Source organism: Mytilus galloprovincialis, chromosome 4 (assembly GCF_965363235.1).
Source record: "Mytilus galloprovincialis chromosome 4, xbMytGall1.hap1.1, whole genome shotgun sequence".
Taxonomy (NCBI): domain Eukaryota; kingdom Metazoa; phylum Mollusca; class Bivalvia; order Mytilida; family Mytilidae; genus Mytilus; species Mytilus galloprovincialis.
In genome coordinates, this window is record NC_134841.1 from 62,969,739 (window position 1) to 62,993,139 (window position 23,401).

At 33.1% G+C, this 23,401-nt stretch overlaps 1 protein-coding gene across 2 annotated transcripts; it reads left to right on the forward strand.

Moving 5' to 3' along the window:
• Positions 1–22,799, forward strand: LOC143072669 (putative ammonium transporter 3). Of its 2 annotated transcripts, XM_076247723.1 has the most exons (10): positions 1–311; positions 9,084–9,266; positions 9,602–9,682; positions 10,022–10,304; positions 10,747–10,818; positions 13,646–13,705; positions 15,334–15,375; positions 16,885–16,961; positions 20,974–21,200; positions 21,857–22,799. In XM_076247723.1, exons 1-10 carry the CDS (start codon positions 203–205, stop codon positions 22,466–22,468), a joined length of 1,746 nt encoding a protein of 581 aa, XP_076103838.1. In that variant the 5' UTR covers positions 1–202; the 3' UTR covers positions 22,469–22,799. The 2 variants fall into 2 exon arrangements, with proteins under 2 accessions (XP_076103838.1, XP_076103839.1); XM_076247724.1 differs by lacking the exon at positions 15,334–15,375 and having other exon boundaries at positions 21,857–22,798.
• The last annotated feature ends 602 nt before the right edge of the window (positions 22,800–23,401 follow it).

A 23,401-nucleotide genomic window follows, 5' to 3' on the forward strand; every position in this document is an offset into this window, starting at 1 on the left:
TATAAAGATATAACAGATCAACGACTTTCATCCCTGAACTGCAGATATATTTCTGAGCAAATAAAATTATAATCTGGAAATACGCGACTAATCTGTTTGCAGTTTAATTAGGAGTTAGTTAATCGGCGATACATATGTGACTTCAAAATTCTGATTTGAAATTTAATTTGCCAAATATTGGAACATCCAATTACCAAAAACAATGACAAATGGAACATTAGTATATAAACACGACGAACAGATAGAAGCTTGGATTGATGACGCAACATGGATCTTAACAAGTTCTTTCATAATTTTTACAATGCAGTCAGGTTAGTAAATAGTTTACTTTTATAAATTGTCACTTGGATGGAGAATTGTCTCATTGGCACTAATACCACATCTTCCTATATCTTATCCTATATATTACATGTAATTGACAACTAATAGTGTTTGGCGAAAGGTGCTTTATTATAATAATGCAATAATATACAATTATACCAAACATGGTATCAATAAGCAACAATGAACAAGTGTCAATATGAAGCACCTTAACCCAATCTGGGTAAGATTAAATATAAATTATAAGGAAGGAAAAAAAAAATTAATCAAATACATAATAAAATGTGGCTGGAACATGCTCTTTGCTAAAACCACATGCTAACTAAGCATCGGATGACGCAACAAGGGGAGGCAAATCTAGTACACGGCGTTATCAATTAGGTACAATGAGAGTTGCCTCCCATTGTACGCAATTGACAACTAATAGTGTTTGGTGAAAGGTGCTTTATTATAATAATGCAATAATATACAATTATACCAAACATTGTATCAATAAGCAACAATGAACAAATTGAACAAGTGTCAATATGAAGCACCTAAACCCAAACGAAGTCGCCAAACAGGATAAAAAAAAAGAAAAAAAAAAAAAAAAAAAAAAAAAAATTAGTCTGACAATTCAATAGAAGAAGGATACCCTTCATACAGCTTGACATTGTACATGATAATAATTTCGTTAATCAAGCAAATGACAAATATGTAAAACTAAAATTTCATCAACAACATTGTAATTCATGTGTAATTCATGTAATTATTATCTTTGACAACAGTGTCAAAATCAGTGCTACATCATGCATAATAAAGGCATTAAAAAAAAAATATGGATAATTTCAGTCATAAATAGACACCCTTGTAAATACAGCGGAGGGAAAGGGGGACTTCTACACTACACAATCATGGCAATAGTGATCACACTATTAAACACTACTTAAGGTGGGTTTATACTTCGGTTGCGACGAGCGATGCGACGAATATTTCTGTCGCCAGGTAAAACGCAGCGACTGTCCGCGACAACGTGCGATAACGCGCGGCATCGCTTCTATCGCTTACAAAAACCATTAACGCAAGGTCAATCGCAAACTTTCGCAAGCGAGTTGAAATTAGTTCAACTTCATAGCGACATCGCTACACTTTTTATGTAAAATAAATAGGTTAAAGCTGGGTTTATACTTCGGTAGCGGCAGCAATGCGACAAGCGATGTGATGCTATAGAAGGCGTAGCGATGCGACAAAATGATGCAGCGATGTGACGCGATGCGATACTAAAAAATCGTGTCGCCACGATCGTTTTTAGTTCGCGTTGCTTAGCGATTTTTGTAAACAAAACAGCTATTTAAAATGGAGAATCAATTGAAGATAGTACAAAATGAAACCAACTCTTTAGTTCATGTATATTTGATGCACATGACTGGTATATGGTTGCTGTACAACAGACTTAGAAGTAGAAGAAAAAGAACCAAATACACAAGATCAATATTGGCCCAAAGAAGACGACAAGGAGACTATGCAAATCTTGTGCAGGAAATGAGACTTGATCCAGAATATCACATTCTATACTTTCGTATGTCACGGGAGCATTTTGAAAAGTTGGCAAGAAAAGTATGTCCCCTGCTTGAAAGACCCAGGACACATTTGTATCCAATCAGTGCTACTGAAAGATTGGCAATGACGTTACGGTAATCAAATTACTTCTTTCAAAAAATGTTTTTTCTAGAAATAAAAAGACTATCCTCATGAAAGGCTCTTGAAAAACGATGATATTTTTTTTTTATAAAAGACTTGCATGCAGGGCATCAAACACAAAAAAACAATATTTGTGTTATAAGCCTATTAAAAGCCTAGTCAAAAGATTAAATTAAGAAATAATTGATGCAGGCTATACTTAATTGTAGTTTTAACATAGGTAGGCATTAAATTCGTGATTATTTTTGCCCGAGCGATAGAGAGGGCTAAAATAACACGAATATATTGCCTATCCATGTTCAAAACTACAATAAAGAATAGCTTACATAAATTATTTCGATTCTAATTAGAACAATTAAGGTTATTTCTATGTCCAGTGTGTTTAAAGTGTAGAGCGTATGTGAAGGCTTTTCCACGAACCTCCCTTTTTTTGTTTGTACACAAATAAACGACTGGCAATGTGATTTTTCCGTGGGAGGAATTTTGAACGCATGTGCGAACTAATTTTATTGGATTTAGAGTATGGTTTATTCACAAAGCGAAAGAATCACGTCATATTACAATGACTACTGAAAATATAAAAAAAAAAACTGACTAAAGATATATTGAATGTGGCATAATTTTCTTCGAATACATATTCATGTTTTCAATCATGTAAAACAATGTATATGAAAATAAGACACTGGTACATGTATATTGATAATCATACTGGCAAGTTACATCACAGATTATACATATAGTTGACCAGAATTGCAAAAAAAAAAAAAATGACACACTGGTTATTGGTTGAAACCATTGTTTCAACTATCGTCTTCAATTTTTTTTAATAGTTGTACTTATAGCGCTTACAGTGCTTTGACTTTCCAATTGAAACCGAATTACTTACTTTCAACATGTATTGCATTCCTATATTTATATTTGACTATTCCATTGAATAGACCTCAATTACATTTTTTTTTTACACATACTTTTGTATTTGGATAACTACTTTTGATAAAGGACATACGTGTATACATATGATAGTTTGTCTGTGATCGTAAACGTGTACTAACTTCAATAAATTTGTAGATGGATAACAGGTTGGACAAAAGTATGTGTAAAAAAAAATGTAATTGAGGTCTATTCAATGGAATGCTTTGACTTTCCAATTGAAACCAAATTACTTACTTTCAACATGTATTGCATTCCTATATTTATATTTGACTATTCCATTGAATAGACATCAATTACATTTTTTTTACACATACTTTTGTATTTGGATAACTACTTTTGAAAAAGGACATACGTGTATACATATGATAGTTTGTCTGTGATCGTAAACGTGTACTAACTTCAATAAATTTGTAGATGGATAACAGGTTGGACAAAAGTATGTGAAGAAAATTATGCCACATTCAATATATCTTTAGTCAGTTTTTTTGATATTTTCAATAGTCATTGTAATATGACGTGATTCTTTCGCTTTGTGAATAAACCATACTCTAAATCCAATAAAATTAGTTCGCACATGCGTTCAAAATTCCTCCCACGGAAAAATCACATTGCCAGTCGTTTATTTGTGTACAAACAAAAAAGGGAGGTTCGTGGAAAAGCCTTCACATACGCTCTACACTTTAAACACACTGGACATAGAAATAACCTTAATTGTTCTAATTAGAATTGAAATAATTTATGTAAGCTATTCTTTATTGTAGTTTTGAACATGGATAGGCAATATATTCGTGTTATTTTAGCCCTCTCTATCGCTCGGGCAAAAATAATCACGAATTTAATGCCTACCTATGTTAAAACTACAATTAAGTATAGCCTGCATCAATTATTTCTTAATTTTAATCTTTTGACTAGGCGTTTAATAGGCTTATAACACAAATATTGTTTTTTTTTTTTGTGTTTGATGCCCTGCATGCAAGTCTTTTATAAAAAAAAATATCATCGTTTTTCAAGAGCCTTTCATGAGGATAGTCTTTTTATTTCTAGAAAAAACATTTTTTGAAAGAAGTAATTTGATTACCGTAACGTCATTGCCAATCTTTCAGTAGCACTGATTGGATACAAATGTGTCCTGGGTCTTTCAAGCAGGGGACATACTTTTCTTGCCAACTTTTCAAAATGCTCCCGTGACATACGAAAGTATAGAATGTGATATTCTGGATCAAGTCTCATTTCCTGCACAAGATTTGCATAGTCTCCTTGTCGTCTTCTTTGGGCCAATATTGATCTTGTGTATTTGGTTCTTTTTCTTCTACTTCTAAGTCTGTTGTACAGCAACCATATACCAGTCATGTGCATCAAATATACATGAACTAAAGAGTTGGTTTCATTTTGTACTATCTTCAATTGATTCTCCATTTTAAATAGCTGTTTTGTTTACAAAAATCGCTAAGCAACGCGAACTAAAAACGATCGTGGCGACACGATTTTTTAGTATCGCATCGCGTCACATCGCTGCATCATTTTGTCGCATCGCTACGCCTTCGATAGCATCGCATCGCTTGTCGCATCGCTGCCGCTACCGAAGTATAAACCCAGCTTTAGTCTAGGTGAACTTATAACTCGCTTATAATGCAAGGAACAAAAAAAAAATAATAATATTACTAAACATATCTGCCTCAAAGATATTCTAAACGAACTTGGGGATAATCATACACAGTAACACGCCCGCATCTGCAGGGGAATATTATCTCTTTTATCATATAGTACACACCTGAAAAACAGGGGAAGCAACCACACCTGTCACTGCAAGAGTCTTGCAAAATTATGATATTCGGAGTTATCACACAAAAACACGACCGCATTAGCAGGGGAATATGATCTCTCTCTTAAAATATAGAACACACCTGAATATTCAGGGGAAGTAATCACACCTGACACTGCAGGGGGTTAAATGTATTATAAAAATTTTAAAAAATTATAATATTAGCGATATATGCAATAATTTGTCATCTCAATAGTCTCCAAATTGATCCACAGAATGGCTAGTTGCTACTTGGAAGGAGCAGCAAATTGGATTGCGATTATTATCGTTCAGTTCTTCCTCTAAGGTCCATTTTAAGGGCGGAGACGAGAGTGCGGCCTTGTTCTTCTGAAAACGTATGAGACCAATGTTTGTGACCCCTTTCCACCGAACGCAAAACTTCGGCATGAAAATCCTTAATCTCGGTAAAAGGATATTTTTCGGCAAGATATAACAGATTAATTAAATGCTTTTGTCTTAGCATTGAAATGGCTTGTTCTTCTATGTTGTGCATAATAAATAGTTCACCTCTAACTAACTGTACGAATCCTAAGTCTTCATCAGAATAACTCAATGATTTGGTTTGGGCATGTTCATGTGGCCATGGCACATCGTATTTTACCCGATCCTTAGCGGCCCTTGCTTCACCCGAAACTGCTTTACGTTTTTGTTTGTCTTTGAACAATAGATATGGAAAATCTTTACCTTTAATTTTCGCTTGGCAATTATTCCTATCATTATCTGAATTATCACATGAAGTCTTTTTATCGACACCGAAAGTTTTCTTAGCCACAAGGTGCGCGTTTTGTTCAGCCAACAACAGATCCCGTTCCAATATTTTGTTCTGAATTGTTAATTCTTCAATTGTTTTATCCAGTTCATTCACCGTGTTTGTAGACGTAAGAATTTTTGGATGAACGCTAACACTTGCTTTATCTGATTTTGGTGCAAAAGTCTCATGTTGAACCACGTGTTCAGAGGTTAAATCTCCAACTTCGTAAACTGATGCAAACTCGTTCTGCATATCAAAAGAAGGTAAAGTGAAATCCTTTAGATAAGCTGGAGGTTTCCTAGTTCTCTTATTTTCCATCGCATTGTCATCAAATACAAAAAATTAATCAAATACATAATAAAATGTGGCTGGAACATGCTCTTTGCTAAAACCACATGCTAACTAAGCATCGGATGACGCAACAAGGGGAGGCAAATCTAGTACACGGCGTTATCAATTAGGTACAATGAGAGTTGCCTCCCATTGTACGCAATTTAATATATTCAAGTATCAAAAGTATGGGTTTGCTCATTGTTGAAGACCGTACGATGACTTATAGTTGTTAAACTGTAAGTCATTTTGGTCACTGGTGGAGACTGATCTCATTGGCAATCATAGAACATCCTATTTCTATAAAATCTAACATATCTTTTCGCGAAAGAAAAATACGTGATCAAGAAATTACAATTTTCAATATAAACTTGAAAGTACATTCTATATTTAGGGTTAATAGTTTGAAAAGGTGTACTGATATGCTTTGATAGTTTTTGAATATAATAGATAAAAAAAGAAGCATAATCATTATAGCTTCAATAGACTTTTCTGATTTAAAAATATTTACCGTCAGTCAAACATTTGAAAGCCATATTTATGATAGAAAAGTTATTTTACATTGTACTCTACAATTACTGATATATGTAACTAAGTGTGAGTTTATAAACATATTTTATTGTTCAAAAAAGACAAATAGATTAGACACAAGTTTTTCAACTTTGAAAAGTCTTCTGCAAAACTAAGTGTCGATTTCTCAACCTCTACGGTGGATCAAATTTTGCTTTTAACTCTAGAGAAATATATAGTAACGTGTTGCTGATGCAAAAATGTTTTCCTCTTTCGAGTATTTGGAAACCTGATCTGGAATTTAAAAATTATGTTGACCAACAACACAAATTTAGATATGCACAATTCCATTACAGTATTGCAGTATTCATTAAAAGCTATGTGGAAACTAATTAAATGAGATGGGAAAATAAAATTTTGGCGGAATAACACAAAAGCTCTGATGCGAATTCATATTAAAAAATTCTCAGATGAAAATATCTCCACAACAAAGCTAAGTAAGATAGACAGTTTCTTATTTTGGAATTAATACAAATTATTTTACCCGACATTCAACAACGGAAGCCAGTTTCCATTAGTGCTTTGGAAACATTTGTTGATTTTTTTTTCTTCTTCATCAGAAAAACTTGTTTCTTATTGATTAAAAAGTTTCAATTTGTAGGTACAGAGGTCTCAAAAAAGAATCTGTTTAAAAAACGTTTCACAGACTGAAATGTGAAATAACGTCGTCCGACAGACTGTTGTCCTCATTCGTCACAACTCGGCCGATTAAGTACCTTCGGATAGAAGGAGAGTATCGGATTCTACCGAGGATTGTCGATTGTGTTGTCATATTAGCTAGCCAATTGACACCAAAGTGATACTATTCAGTCAGTACCTATCGATATAGTGACTATCAAGTAAAAAAATAAATTATATCCGAAATTCCCTCATTTTCCAGAGGCAGTCCGAATTACCCCGAACTTCATCCTTCTAATTTTAGAATCCCGAATATACATGAAATATTTGCTGCTGGACGTTTTAGCGACCAAAATTCAATAAATCATATCTTTCATATAAAACCATTAAAATGTCACATATTTTACAGCGGTCGTCCCCACTGTTTTTTTTTTGTTGTTGTTTTATTTGATTTATTCTTGATCCCAAACTTAGCTTAATTTGAAGGAAATATCCATTCTGGTTTTTGAGGTTAAGTCGACCTTCGTTGGTAAAGTTGCTTAAAATTTTAATTTTGATTTTAAATTAATTTAAAATTCAATTTATATCAATTCATAATCTGGTATTTAATGTGTCTCTTGAGGGAAATGAAGATGTTGAGTTCGTTTATAATTAATTTTTTAATCGGAAAAGGAGATGAGCACGATGAACCTAAGCTTTCCATCAATGATTGATTGATATTATATCAAATTGAAAAAGAGATTAATATCTAGATATATTATATGATGACTGGCAAACAAAATCTCCTTAAATTAAAAAGTAATAAGTTTCAGTAATATCCATTAGGAAACGGTTCTGTTTAAGGAAATGGTGTACACTTAATTATAAAAAAGTTTTAAGTATAATAGCTGTATATAATAATTATTCATATTTTTAAGTATGTCTTGACATAGATAATAAAATATATTGTACACATTTAGATCTTGAAACATAAAGATACTGTTTATCAACACTGACAGGTCTTTTGTTGAACACCATACGTTGACCTCTATGTGTCTTCTTGTTTTGTGTTGTTGATTTGCTGTCTCTTTGACGTTAATTCTTTATCTTTACTTCTAAACCAACATTTATATGAAGCCCATACATTCAAGTTTTGTCAGAAGGCAGGATTTTTTGCTGTCTTTCATATTGCGAAAATAACCTGCGATCTTATAAGATGTGTTGCGAACTTATTTATATGAAAATAATATTTAAAACACGGTTTTACGAATACTGATCGAAATACTATATATTGGTAATCGTTTTAGATAACCTGACCCGAAGCTGACCAATATAGATGGACAAAAACCGGTACTTTGTTTGATAGAACTAAGAGTTTAATGCATTGGCTTTAACATATTCAAACATAATGGCTTGAAGCATTATCCTTCTTTTGACACATCTATTTGTTATACAGTCGAGCTACAGTTCCTCATTGGTACTTTAGACTAGGATAGATTACAGAAATCTTGGTTCCGAAATGTTTGGTTACATTTAGTTAATCATTGCTAGATTCTATAGCGGCCTGCAGGCTTTATTTAAATATTTCCTAAGCACCTTACGCAATGACCCTAGTGCCAGGTTTGTCCTTAATATATAATTCATAAGCACATTATGAAGCAAAGTTGAAATGCAAAATTCAAAAGAAAAAGTCTTCTATAATGATATTGCATAAATTAAATTTATCCCTCTTATGACCATTAGTCAATCCTTATACTTTCTAGCAAACTATAGATATATGACTTATGCGGCCATTTTGAATTGTCCATTAGATTCAAGAAGACGAAACATTTTTGCGCAATCTGTTTGACCAATTTGTTCAATACATGTATATGTTGCATCCAATAATGCATATTTATACATGATAAAAGTTCATCTTATCCAGTCACAAAGGATAATTGCTTAAATGATGCTTTGCTTTTTTAAAAATATAAGTTAGGGTTAAAATCTCATTTGACATTGACTCTACTTTATATAACTTTTTTTAACTCAACAAATATCACTATGATAGAATTCCATCCTCGTTTTGGATTTTGATAGGATTTGGTCTATTAGAAAGTGGAATGTCCAGCAAGAAGAATGAGGTAAACATTATGATAAAAAATGTGGTAGACGTGGTGTTTGGTACACTGACATATTGGGCAGTAGGATATGGACTAACCTTTGGTACGGGCGAAGGCGCTAATTGGTTCACAGGAGTTGGGTCCTTCTTTTTAGACCCTGGTAAGGCTATTATAGTTAAACAATGTCCATTGTATTCTTCTTGCACTTAATATATTAGCAAATAATTGGAAGGGTAAAACAAAAGATATTAGATTTTGCAAAGTAATATTTTGATTGGAATAACTTTAAATTGAAATTGTTTGGCACTACTTTCGATAAGCGATATTGGTTAGTGTAACACATAAAGCGTCCGTTTTAACATGAACGATACATGCATTAGTTAGAAAAAGAGAATAAATTATACAAAAAATATACAGAAAGGTTCAAACATTACATTTATATATCAAAAATTATAATTCATTGTTTTCATTTTGTAATTATATTATGTTTTTTAGACGAGGAGACCATGGGTACAGAGTTTTCCAAATTCATATTTCAAGCCTCGTTTTGTACAACAGCTACTACCATAGTATCAGGTAGGACTACAATTCAATTGTAAAGTAAAATGTACTGTTATATTATAGTTTTAGTAATGCTGTACGCTTAACATTATTAACTTTGAGTAAAGCACGCTTAAATTGTAAAATAAATTTCTTAAAATATTGATAAAATTCTAAATATATTTACACCAACACATTACAGTTCATGATTTTTTTTCAAATCTCATGACATATACCTTTTCCATCTATCATTATTTATTTTCATTTGTTATTTAGCTTATTTGTTATAAATAAATTATGTTCGACATATAAACAACCGAACGAAAAAGAGGGGCAAGTGCGGATAACTAATTTCTATGTCTTTCCTTAAAACAGGAGCAATAGCAGAAAGAACTAAGCTGACTGCCTATATTGCTTTTTGCTTGCTGAACACCGTTGTTTACAGTTTCCCTGCTCACTGGGTGTGGTCAAAGGATGGGTGGTTGAAAAAGATGGACGTAGTAGATGTTGCAGGTGTTGGACCGGTTCATTTAGTTGGAGGTGTGACAGCACTTGTAGCCGCAATTATGGTGAAACCAAGATATGGAAGATTCTCGGACGACCAAGTGACTATACATGGAAACTCTGTTAATGCTGTTCTTGGATTGTTTATTTTATGGTGATCATTTTTTGTTCTTTTAAGGATAAATGTATATGAATAAAAGGATACAGGGTGGTATATGTCAATAATGTTCAACAACAAAAAAGAAAGACCTTCAACAATAGCGAATCACACAGAATCAAGTAGTGACTATCAATGACCTGCAATCAACATCAAATTACCAAAAATGAAAAACAAAAATGAGAATGGAAACGGAGATTGTGCCAAAGAGACAACAACAGACCAACGAGCAAAAAAACACCATAAGGCTTCCAAAAGTTCAACATATCGAGATAATCCCGAATCTGGAGCCGGGGTTGAGCTTGCCCCTAAACAACAATGTTTACGGACGTAACACTAAGCTTTTATTACATATAACTGAACCAAAATTACAAGCACAAGGTTTTGTGATGCTCTTATAATAAAGATAAACCCTGTTTAACAGTTTGTTTTATTTTAGGTGGGGATGGTTAGGATTCAATTGCGGAAGTACATTTGGAATCAGTGGAGGCAAATGGAAAATTGCTGCAAGGTAGCTACAGAAGTTTATAAATATTGTGTTTTTGAATACCTTTCAAGACCGAGTATGATACAAGTATATGATTGGGGGAGGTAGAGGGTAGTATTTGCGAAATATTCCAGTCGAAAAATCGTCAGATGTTAAAAAAAACCTGAGCCGAAGGACATTCCTAATCATGACTGGTAATTTTCGGAAATACCCATCATAGACATGATTGTGGTATATCTGTTTGATTGCATTGACTATCAATAGCCTTGGTTAAATAAAACATTTCCGTCATTCTTTCGCTATCAATGAAGAGTCACTCTGAAGGGTAAAAGGTGTATACATACGTTTTTGCAAATACCATGACAGAAAGGATAAAAAGCATATAAATGAGAGTACCTGTACCTCGACGATTTCCATGAGCTAAACAAAATATATCGAACATACACTGGTTATCAACCAATAAGAATATTGAAAAATGATGTAATACAATTTATAAATCCGTGTTTGATTCTTTGGCTTTATCTTTATTTTTTTCTTTCATTATATATATTCTAATTTAAAAAGCCTTTTTTTCACATGCAAAAGCTCAATTGACATAAATTACACTTTACTATAGCAAGATTTTCAAAGTTCTGCACGTATACGAATGGTTAGATCTAGTAGCGATTTCAAAAACATTTTACCATGTTCTGAGAATGACAATCATAAATTTATCCAATCTATTCTTTTGTATCAATGATTTAAACAGCTAATCCTTCATTGCAAATCAATTCATCAATCGACAATACAATTGTTCTTTTTACGTAATTTCAAAATTCTCTTTGAAAAACTAACATGAAAAAGCACCTTCAATCATGCCCAATTCAAATGTTTATTGTAGAATAGACTTATGTTTCTATTCTTAAACCCAGTGCATATAATGAACTCTGAACAAAGAATTGTAAAATAGACGCATATTTCCATTGTGAAGGTCAATAATATTAATGATGGCCAACTGAACAAAGCACAGAGAAATATTTTTTGTCAACCAAATCCATATACAATTGTTGGTTTGTTTTTGAAAATCAGAAATCAAACTTCTTTTATATAATTCCCTAACTGACAGTCAAATGTCATGTAAAGGTTCAAGTACCTTCTTACTTGGTTAATCCTGCTGCCTCTTGATGGAGCATAGGCCACTTCAAGTACATGGTACATGTAAAAGATTGTGAAGTTGCGTTTGCATTTGATTATTGTTATATACTCATGTCTTTAACAGAAATCGTCGTAATTTTTTTGTATTCTTTCCTTTTGATTGAAAGCCTGCATTGACAAGGTCAGAGCTAAAAGGCTGGGGCGTCACTCCCCGAATATGGCATGGCATACAAATTGTACCAAATGTAAACTATCATAAAAAGAAGTTTATAAATATTGTGTTTTTGAATACCTTTCAAGACTGAGTATGATACAGGTATATGATTGGGGGGATGTGGAGGGTAGTATTTGCGAAATATTCCAGTCGAAAAATCGTCAGATGTTAAAAAACCTGAGCCGAAGGACATTCCTAATCATGACTGGTAATTTTCGGAAATACCCATCATAGACATGTGGTATATCTGTTTGATTGTATTGACTATCAATAGCTTGGTTAAATAAAACATTTCCGTCATCCTTTCGCTATCAATGAAGTGTCTCTCTGAAGGGTAAAAGGTGTATACATACGTTTTGGCAAATACCACGACAGAAAGGATAAAAAGCATATAAATGAGAGTACCTGTACCTCGACGATTTCCATGAGCTAAACAAAATATATCGAACATACACTGGTTATCAACCAATAAGAATATTGAAATATGATAATACAATTTATAAATCCGTGTTTGATTCTTTGGCTTTATCTTTATTTTTTTCTTTTCATTATATATATTCTAATTTAAAAAGCCCTGTTTTCACATGCAAAAGCTCAATTGACATAAATTACACTTTACTATAGCAAGATTTTCAAAGTTCTGCACGTATACGAATGGTTAGATCTAGTAGCGATTTCAAAAACATTTTACCATGTTCTGAGAATGACAATCATAAATTTATCCAATCTATTCTTTTGTATCAATGATTTAAACAGCTAATCCTTCATTGCAAATCAATTCATCAATCGACAATACAATTGTTCTTTTTACGTAATTTCAAAATTCTCTTTGAAAAACTAACATGAAAAAGCACCTTCAATCATGCCCAATTCAAATGTTTATTGTAGAATAGACTTATGTTTCTATTCTTAAACCCAGTGCATATGATGAACTCTGAACAAGGAATTGTAAAATAGACGCATATTTCCATTGTGAAGGTCAATAATATTAATGATGGCCAACTGAACAAAGCACAGAGAAATATATTTTGTCAACCAAATCCATATACAATTGTTGGTTTGTTTTTGAAAATCAGAAATCAAACTTCTTTTATATAATTCCCTAACTGACAGTCAAATGTCATGTAAAGGTTCAAGTACCTTCTTACTTGGTTAATCCTGCTGCCTCTTGATGGAGCATAGGCCACTTCAAGTACATGGTACATGTAAAAGATTGTGAAGTTGCGTTTGCATTTGATTATTGTTATATACTCATGTCTTTAACAGAAATCGTCGTAATTTTTTTGTATTCTTTCCTTTTGATTGAAAGCCTGCATTGACAAGGTCAGAGCTAAAAGGCTGGGGCGTCACTACCCCCCCCGGCCCCCCCAAAAAATAAATCACCCTTTATATTCTAATTGCGTTAATCCGGATTTTAAATGTCATGGAATAATATAATTAACATATTATTATTAAAATAACCCTTACAGTTTGTATTACTTTTCTTTATATTTTGTTTTACAGATCCGCTGCTACGACAATTTTATCTTCTTGTAGCGGAGGTGTAATGGCTTTCTTATTGAGGTAAATGTTCATTCTTTTAATAGTCAACTGAGTAGATTGTATTCGCATGATCTTTTGAACTTTTATAAAGCATATTTTAGTAATTTACGTAGTGTATAGTATCTATATGAAATTCCTACATATTTTGCCCGGTGTTATGTAAATAGAACTTTATTCGTAATCTGAATTTTAACTCTGGACTATATTACTATTTATATTTTTTCCCCTTTCTTTTCTCTTTTTATATATAGAAGTATATAATATTTCAAATGTTTGTTGCAAAAAGGTTGATCAATAACTTCTAGATTACGATTTTCATTAGGAAACTGTTATGCTTCTTTTGCTATGCTTTTACAATAGAATAGATGCATGCTTTAAACCAATATAAAGCTTGTTTTAGCATTTCCGTCAAAGGATTGAATTACTTTTAGATTGATATGCATGTTTCGAGTTACTAGTACCTTATCCGTCTTTCGGCTATTTTCTCTGCTTTGGGTCTATGCAGCATAAACCACATTTAAACATGCACGTTAATAGCCTAATGCGGCACCTGGTTCGGTGTTTTCTTCTTGATTAATTGATTTGGAAACCTAACAATTTAAGAATACGGTGAAGCCGATTACAGAAAGATTAAGGATAACATTCCAAGTTTTCTGCATAAAATTGGTTTTTAGGTTAATTAAAATAATCATAAAAACAAATTTAAAAAGGTATCTCAAAATCATGCTGGTAGTTTTGGTCACACCTGGGTCTTTATTCTTTGACTCTCGAGGGTTCCTTGTGAACGATATAATACTACTGAGATGACAAAGAAAGATCTTCAGAGTTAATGATGGAAGTGTTTAACGATCTTGACTGGATGTACATCCCTCGCACGGTCGGCTCGGTGTTTGGTTTGGGCGATTTGTGAGCTTTGAATAATTTTGTGCCAGGGGTCAGGAACAGATGGAGGACGCCATTTTGGTAGGTCGCCATCTTGGTTTTGTGAGTTGCTTTGGTTTTCTTTTGTTGACTATTTTTGTGTTATTTCTTCACAACGGCTGCTTTCAGGGCCAGATTGGTCAGCTTGGCAGCCCGCTAACCTCGATGATGGAGTACTGGTTGACGAGTCTCGGACGTAGTATTAAAGATGACAGGAAGCATTATCAGGACCAAAGCCGCGAGGCAGTGAAATAAAGGTTCATCATCTAACACCTAGGATACAGCCCTCGGACCGGTCAATCGGCATTACACTCCCCCAGTGTTGGATTGGTTTCTGTTATCAAAAGTAGTATGTCGTTGATCCATCCACAAGTAAACCCTCATCGAAGATAACGGGTAAAGCAGAGCTGGCCCAGCACGTCCGTTCAGCTGTAATGACTGAGACGTGACTGGATTGGGTAGGATTGAATTGGATTGTATCTCCAGAGTAGCCTGAGATCCAGTCTTATATATCTCGGTCTACTAAGGCGAGACATTTTGGGATTGGAACAGGATTCCAGTATACATTGTTTTGATTGTTTATCAAATTGAGTAACATACTTGTAATCAGTTTGGGGCCGACTCGAAACACTATCATTTGAAATATATTTATCGAAAGGTTGTCTACGTAATTTTCAAAATTAGTTTGAACTGGTTTTACATATCATTTATATTTATTTTACCTACAGCAAAATTGTAAACAGGACAAGTAGTCATGAATACAGCTATGGGTAAATAAAACCTTGCATCTGGAACCAGTACATTCATGTATTACATGTAGTCCAAACTTGCATGAAGTATCGCAGAGTTTTGTTAGCGAACATTTAAAGAACAAAAACTGAAAATCCTTCGAGCACATAATTACAAAATCAATAACGTTTACTAAAAACAAATTTTGAAACATTTCTGTTCGGAGCAAACGAAGTTACAATTTCGTCTTTAATGCAAATTCAAAATCTCAAAATGTCTATATATTATTTAACGATTGTCAGCACAAAAAGAATTTCATACATTTTACTTAATTTTCTTTTCTCCATTTGATGCACAATCAATAGCTAAAAAAATTCGCGTCTGCTGTTTATTTACAAATAAGGTTAGGATGTTTTACAACATGGACAAAAAAAAACTCTTTTTCATATAAAGGGGCATAAACAATTGAGACTTTGCTTTTCTTTCTTTTTTTTTTTTTGTTGTAAAACTATAAAACACTTCAGTTCTTGATTTGACATGTTCATCTAAGTTTTCTCCCTGAAATTGATTATCATTTTATAAATAAAACAAGAATTCAAATGAAAACTAAGTAGAACTTCGAATATTTGTAGCTGTTTGAGCTGTACTGCATTATTGTTTTTATTCCTTATTTTTGTTTTGTTTTGTTTTGTTTTGTTTTGTTTATTTGTTTTGTTTTGTTGTTTATTGGCACTGCATGGTTTGGTTGTTTGTTTCTTCGTTATTGTTTTTTTGTTAGGTTGTTTAACTATATGTACTTGTGTTCGTAAAAACTTCACGTTTTAAATGTTAAATTATTCTAAAGGTGCAAACTATTTGTACTTTGAAGTAAATTGAATGTAAAATTAACGATAATTACAAAGTCTCGTCTATGAATTCGTTGTTGTTATCTCGTGGTTGTTTTTAAGAGTATATTGTTTCATTGAAAGTATAACAAACATGTCACCATTAATATTCCATTAATTTTGTATATCTACATAAGAAATTAGTGTCATTAAGTTCGATCTGCATGTATGCTTTATCTTTATTTATAGATCTGTTCTTTTAATGCATTTATCAGATTCAATTAAATCCACTGCACCTTACGTATTTCCGTTTTATAATTGTTGTTGTGAGTATCGATTGAAATGTTTATGAGGAAAAGAATTTGAAAACAAATATTTGTTGCCAAAGTTATTTTAACACAAATAGGATCATTACATAACTTGAAAAAATTTCTTGTTTTTTATTATTTTTGGACTTTAACTCTGTCCAAATCGCATTATACTGTAGCTCTGAAATAAAATGAAAATATTATCTAGTGGTTCTTTTAATTCTGATTTGTCGTTTGAATGTTCAGTGGATTTAAACGTATAGGGAATTAACATCGATTTTGACATAAGTTGATATACTGAGTTGTATTTTTTTTATTATTAGTTTTTGTTTTTATCAGAATTTTAATTATTTCGATGGTATCATTGTAATTCTAATCTTTTAATCATTATATGAATTACACCGCTGTTTTGTTACAGTTTCTTATTACACAAGAGGAAATTTGATGTTCAACTGCTAGTGAATGGAATTCTGGGATCACTTGTTAGTATAACAGGTAAATTTTGACAAACTGTCTTAACTTCCCTATGCCTCCTTTTTTCTCTGCTCGATGTGTTTAATTGAATATAGGTGAACAGTATTTTGAAAGTTTCGAACCTACGCTTTAAGTCTCAAAATTTCTGCATCTTTTTATTGCATATAAGAAAACTATTATTCCTTTTTAACTTTTTAGCTCACATGGCCTATAGGGCCAAATGAGCTTTTCTCTACACTTGGCGTCCGTAGTTGTCCGTCGTCCGTTAAATTTTACAAAAATCTTCTCTGAAACTACTAGTCCAAATTTAGCCAAACTTGACCACAATCATCACAAGGGTATCTATGTGTCCGATGACCCCTCCTGCCAACCAAGATGGCAGACATGGCTAAAAATAGAACAAAGAGATAACATGCAGTTTTAATTTGGCTTATATCTCTGAAACTAAAGCATTTACAGCAAATCTGACATGGGGGTAAAATGTTCATCAGATAAGATCTATCTGTCCTGAAACTAAAGCATTTACAGCAAATCTGACATGGGGGTAAAATGTTCATCAGATAAGATCTATCTGTCCTGAAACTTTCAGATGAGGCAAGACAACCTGTTGTTTGGTTGCTGTCCCTGAATTTGTAATTTTAAGGAAACTTTGCAGTTTTTGGTTATTATCTGGAATATTGTTATAGATAGAGATAAACTGTAAACAGCAATAATGTTTAGCAAAGTAAGATCTACAATTAAGTTAAACATGACCAAAATGGTCAATTGATCCCTTAAGGAGTTATTGCCCTTTATATATAAAAAAAGACGATTTGGTATGATTGCCAATGAGACAATTGTACACATACCGCATAGTCAGCTATAAAAGGCCCCGATATGACAATATGTAAATAAATTCAAACGAGAAAACTAACGACTTTATTTATATAAAAAATGAACGAAAAACAAATATGTAACACATAAACAAACGACAACCACTGAATAACAGGCTCCTGACTTGGGAAAGGCACATACATAAGTAATGTGGCGGGGTTAAAAATGTTAGCGGGATCCCAAACCTCCCCTAACCTGACACAGTGGTATACCAGTACAACATAAGAACGAACTATAAAAATCAGTTGAAAATTAACTCATCAGATGGACAAAAATATAGAATGAAATTCAAAACAGTGTGGCTGTGGCCATTGATTGACACATTAAATTCATCCATTGACTGGGACAATTTAGGTGAACGTTTGTATGTAACAACCAATGCTCACTATGTACTTTTTAAAGACACTTAAACTATGGGGTCACCAAAGGTTCTCAACACCTTAATAAAGTAATTCGAAAAATTAATCAGAAATAACACGATGTTTTGATTTATATCAATTATATAAATCAAAACATAAAGGTTATTCCTAATTTTTTTTTAAATTATTTTATAATTAAAGGCGTTAAGAAACCTTTGGTGACCCCACAGTTTAAATGTCTATCGTAGGCACGTCGTGAACAGTGGTCGTTACAGACAAACGTTCACGTAAATTGTCCCAGTCAATGGATGAATTTAATGTGTCAATCAATGGCCACAGCCACACTGTTTTGAATTTCATTCTATTTAATTGTTCAATGTTAAATTATGTCTTTAATTTTGTTACTATAACCAGGGGCGGATGCAGGAATTTTCGAAAGGGGGGGTTGCTAACCCAGGGCACCCAGGGCAAAGGGGGGGTGCAAAACATATGTCCCGATACAAATGCATTGATCGGCAAAAATAAAGGGGGGTGCGCACCCCCGGAACCCCCCCCTCGATCCGCCACTGTATAACTATATAATATACTATAAAATTAATTGCATAACAGTGGTCGACTGTAAAACGTTTGTAGGTTGTAACTTGTTTGTCAACGGCTATGATTTTATGCTCACCCAGTATGTCAGAGGCCTTCCAGTGGGGATTGAAATATTCACTTGTTACACATTCCGATACATAAAATGAAACTTTCTTTTTACAAAGCTTGAAAGGAATTTGTTTTAAATATTGATTATAATCATCACATACAACCGTGTCATTTATAAGAATAATAATGTTCAGAGATGATATTATTTAATAATAATAAAAAAATAGGTTTATCCATTGTAAAAAAAAACTATTAAGTTGATGGGGTTAATTCACAAAATATCTCATTGATTAAGAGCACAACTACTTCTACGGTGTGATCATTTAAGAATGGCCTACTATTTATTCAATGCGTATACATGTGGGTTTTGTTTGTGAAGAGTTCTGGATAATTAAAAAATCATTTGATTTCTTTGTTTAATACCATAAAACGATTCATTCTTTCCAGATATTTGTCACTTTGCCTTATCTTCAAGTCCAACACAATTTCTCACGTTTCTTACAAAACTTATATTCTTGTGATGTATTCTTTTGTTGAAAAAAAAATGTATAGATATAGATAGATATAGGAAGATGTGGTATGAGTGCCAATGAGACAACTCTCCTCCCAAGTAATAATTCATAAAAGTAAACCATTATAGGTCAAGGTACGACCTGCAACACGGAGCCTTGGCTCACACCGAACAGCAAGTTATAGAGGGCCCCAAAACTACTAGTGTAAAACCATTCAAACGGGAAAACCAACGAGAAACGAAAAACACATATGAACTACATAAACAGACGACATCATGCATTGTAACTTTTAAAGCCAATTAAGTAAAAAAAATAATCTGAAAGAACGTGCGATATCATATTAGGAAAATTGATGGTCAAACCATAACAAAAAATTAAGTAAAGAATTTTAAGTATTCAACCTTTATAGCTTGCTGTTCGGTGTGAGCCAAGACTCCGTGTTGAAGGCCATTTTTATTTATTTTCAAATTACAAAGGTTATTCCTGATTATTATTTTTAATTATTTTATTTAGGCGTTTAGAACCTTTGGTGACCTCACAGTTTAAATTTCTATGATAAGTACGTCGTGAGCAGTGGGCATTACAGACGAACGTTCACCTAACTTTCCCCAGTCAATGAATGGCCATAGCTACACTGTTATGAATTTCATTCTAATTGGACGTGACATTTTTTAACAATTTTTCTTAAATTTTTGTATTAAATCTTACACAAGTCTTCTCTTCTGAAACTACCGTGCCAAATTTAACCATACTTGGCCACACTCATTATAAGGGTATTTAGATTTAAAAAAAATATGTCCGATGCCCCGCCCACCAATCAAGATGGCCGACATGGGTTAAAATAGTACATAGGGATAAAATGCAGTTTTTGGATTATATCTCTGAAGCTAAAGCATTTAGAGAAAAATTGACAATGGGGTAAACATGTTCATCAGGTTAATATCTATCTGTCCTGAAATTTTTAGCCCAATCAGACTAGCTGTTGTTGGGTTGCTGCCCCTAAATTAGTATTTTTAAGGCCGGTGAAATTTTGCAGTTTTTGGTTATTATCTGGAACATTGTTATAGATAAATATAAACTGTTAACAGTAATAATGTTCAGCAAAGTAAGATCTACAAATAAATCAACATGACCAAAATGGTCAATTAACCCCATAAGGATTTGTTGCCCATTAAAGTCAAATTTAACACTTTTTCTTAAATTTTTGAAATGTTTTACAAAAGTAGTCTCCTGAAACAACTGAGACAAATTCAAACAATTAGCATAAGCGTATCTAGTATCTATCATAAAATATGGGTCCGATTACCCTGACTGCCAACCAACATGGCAGACATGGCTAAAATAAAAACTTAGAGAAAATATTCAGTTTTTGATTCATATATCTCTGAAACTAAAGAAAAAATATAACGGTTGCGTTATTTCATGCATCAATTGTAAGTAAAAATATCAGTCGAACGACACAGGCTTCTTTGAGCCTCTAGTTAGGAAAAGTATTGTTAATCATTTGAAAATTTAAATAAACGGGTTTCTGCATTTAAAAATGCATACATTGATATTTACAAAAAAAAAAAAAAAACATGGTACAAAATATGCTGACACTTACTTGACATTGTTTTCAATAAATCACTGATGTCTATTTTATAGGTATATGCGCAGTTACAACTACATGGGCTGCTATCCTCATTGGAGCAGTTGGCGCATGTGTGACTACTTTTGGACAAATAGCTCTAGTCAAGATGAAGGTAGACGACCCAGTTGGCGCAGTAGCAGTTCATTTAATGGGTTCACTGTGGGGGATTTTGTGTTGCGGACTCTTTGGTCTGAAAGATGATATTGAGCACAGTTTTAGTCATCATGATGGACTAGTTTGGGTAAGATGAAGAGGTTGAATTACTGAATAAAGAAAACAAACATAAATGTGTCCATACATTGTAGTACACGGATGCCCCAGTCGCACTTATCATTTTATATGTTAAGGGGACCGAGAAATTGGAGTCAAAACTCTAAGTTAGCATTAAGATTATAAAGATCATATCATAAGGAACATATAAACGAAATTCCAAGTTGATAGGACTTCAACTTCATCAAAAACTACCGTGATCAAAAACTTTAACATGAAGCGGGACAGACAGACGAATAAACGGACGCACAGACCAGAAAACATAATGCCCATAAATTGGGCATAAAAATGACCTTTCAAAATCTTTATGAATTTGCTCAAAGTATGTGATCTTTAACACTTTACTTACGGTGGCGTACGAGTAATTTTACTGCGAAAGACAACAAGCATTCAGTTTTGAGTTTTTAATGTATCACGACAACATGCTATACTTGAGTGCGGAAGGTCGTGGAATTCAAGTGAATATTAACTGGTTCAAACTAATGGTTTTTAAATTGTCATTTGCTGATTTTCTGGTTAGCATGTTAGAGCAGCACGGGAGGAGCACATGTCAGCTCGTCGTTAAAACTGATTGCCATTTGTTAAATATATGATATTATAATTACGCTCAAACATATTCTATTCTAGGGAGGCGGTTTCTACTTACTTGGAGTTCAGACAATGGCTGCAGTCGCGATCATCATATGGTCAGTGGTGACGTCATTTATTGTTCTCAAGTTAATTGACTTGACTATAGGGTTACGACTTACCTTAGAAGAAGAACTTTATGGTGCTGATTATTGCGAACACAACGTTGAACTTCCGCCGGATGTGAAGGAGTATGCCGAATCAGTACTGCGCAGACTGAAGGAAAAATCAGAACGTGAAAAGAAAAGTAAAGGAAACGTCCCACGAGTAGAACTGGTTAATTCAACCCCTGATCATCCGACAGACAACAGTCCTGCACGTGACACAGAGGATCTCATTCTTGAAAACATCAACAAAAGTTCGGACGAGGAGGCCACTGATAACGACGATAAAGTACGCAAAAAATGCGAACAGAAAGAAAGTGGTAGAACAAACGCAGACGAAAGTCTAAGGCAAAACAATGGTCTGAAAGGAAATATACAGGACGGACAGAAAAGTGCAGGTGGTAACCTAAATAGGAGGAAGAGAGCTCGCAAAACAGTTGTGTTCGCACCCACGAAAAGAGATCAGAAAGTTGAGGGTGGGCAGTGTAATCCTGCATTTGAAAACTGACATTGGTTTTTTTTTCAGATACTAGTACTAGTATTTAACTTGAGTAATTCTGTTTAGAATTTTATCAATCGACTGGTTCATATGTTGAAAAAATGTATTTTTGTTTTTTTCTTTCACTTCTTGACGTTTTTCATTAAATGCCGTGATAATATAATATTACTGTTTTTATTTAACTCTTTAATTTTAAAATATACAATTAAAGTTTTAATGTATCAGACTAGAACTGCTTTCACGTGTTGGAAACAGTCAAAAGGTTGTCATTTATTTGGAATACAAGAAGTTGTTTATAGTTCCAAACCTATGTTGACATTTGAATTCTTTGACCGTGAACTTTTGGTAGAAAATATTACATCTTTTTGTCATTTCCTATTCTGCTATTTAATAAAAACGAAGGTTTCTACTTTTATTATTTGTGTGTCCAATTTTAATATACTAGCAAAAAAGAATCGATATTATGGCACTGCGTTTTTCATAAACTATGAAATTGAATACACGACACCATGCTAATGTCCGTTTATAGATTAAGAAATTATCAAGAATGCCTCATGCAAAGCCGACCTTTGATGGACTAGGCTATCATTGTTAGGTCTATTTTAGTCTTGAAGCTCTTCACATAATACGCACTGACTTGATTTACAGATATTTCGCTCTGAGGTTAATTCAGAAAAGTTCTACCCACGCATACAATTTGTAAAGTTTGTAGACATTTGTCAAAAATATTTTAATACTTTAGCTCTAACAAGAAAAAAAAAAGATTTAGTTGTTAACCTTCGTAGTTTAGCAAACAAGACATAAGAACAAACAGTAGTTCAGAACACGTTTAACAGCAAATTAAAGATCGTGTCATTGCACAGAAATTTAAAAGATGTAGTCATTACATGTGTTGTTATGTAACTAATATTATCGTACCTCCTATAGATTTATAGAGATATA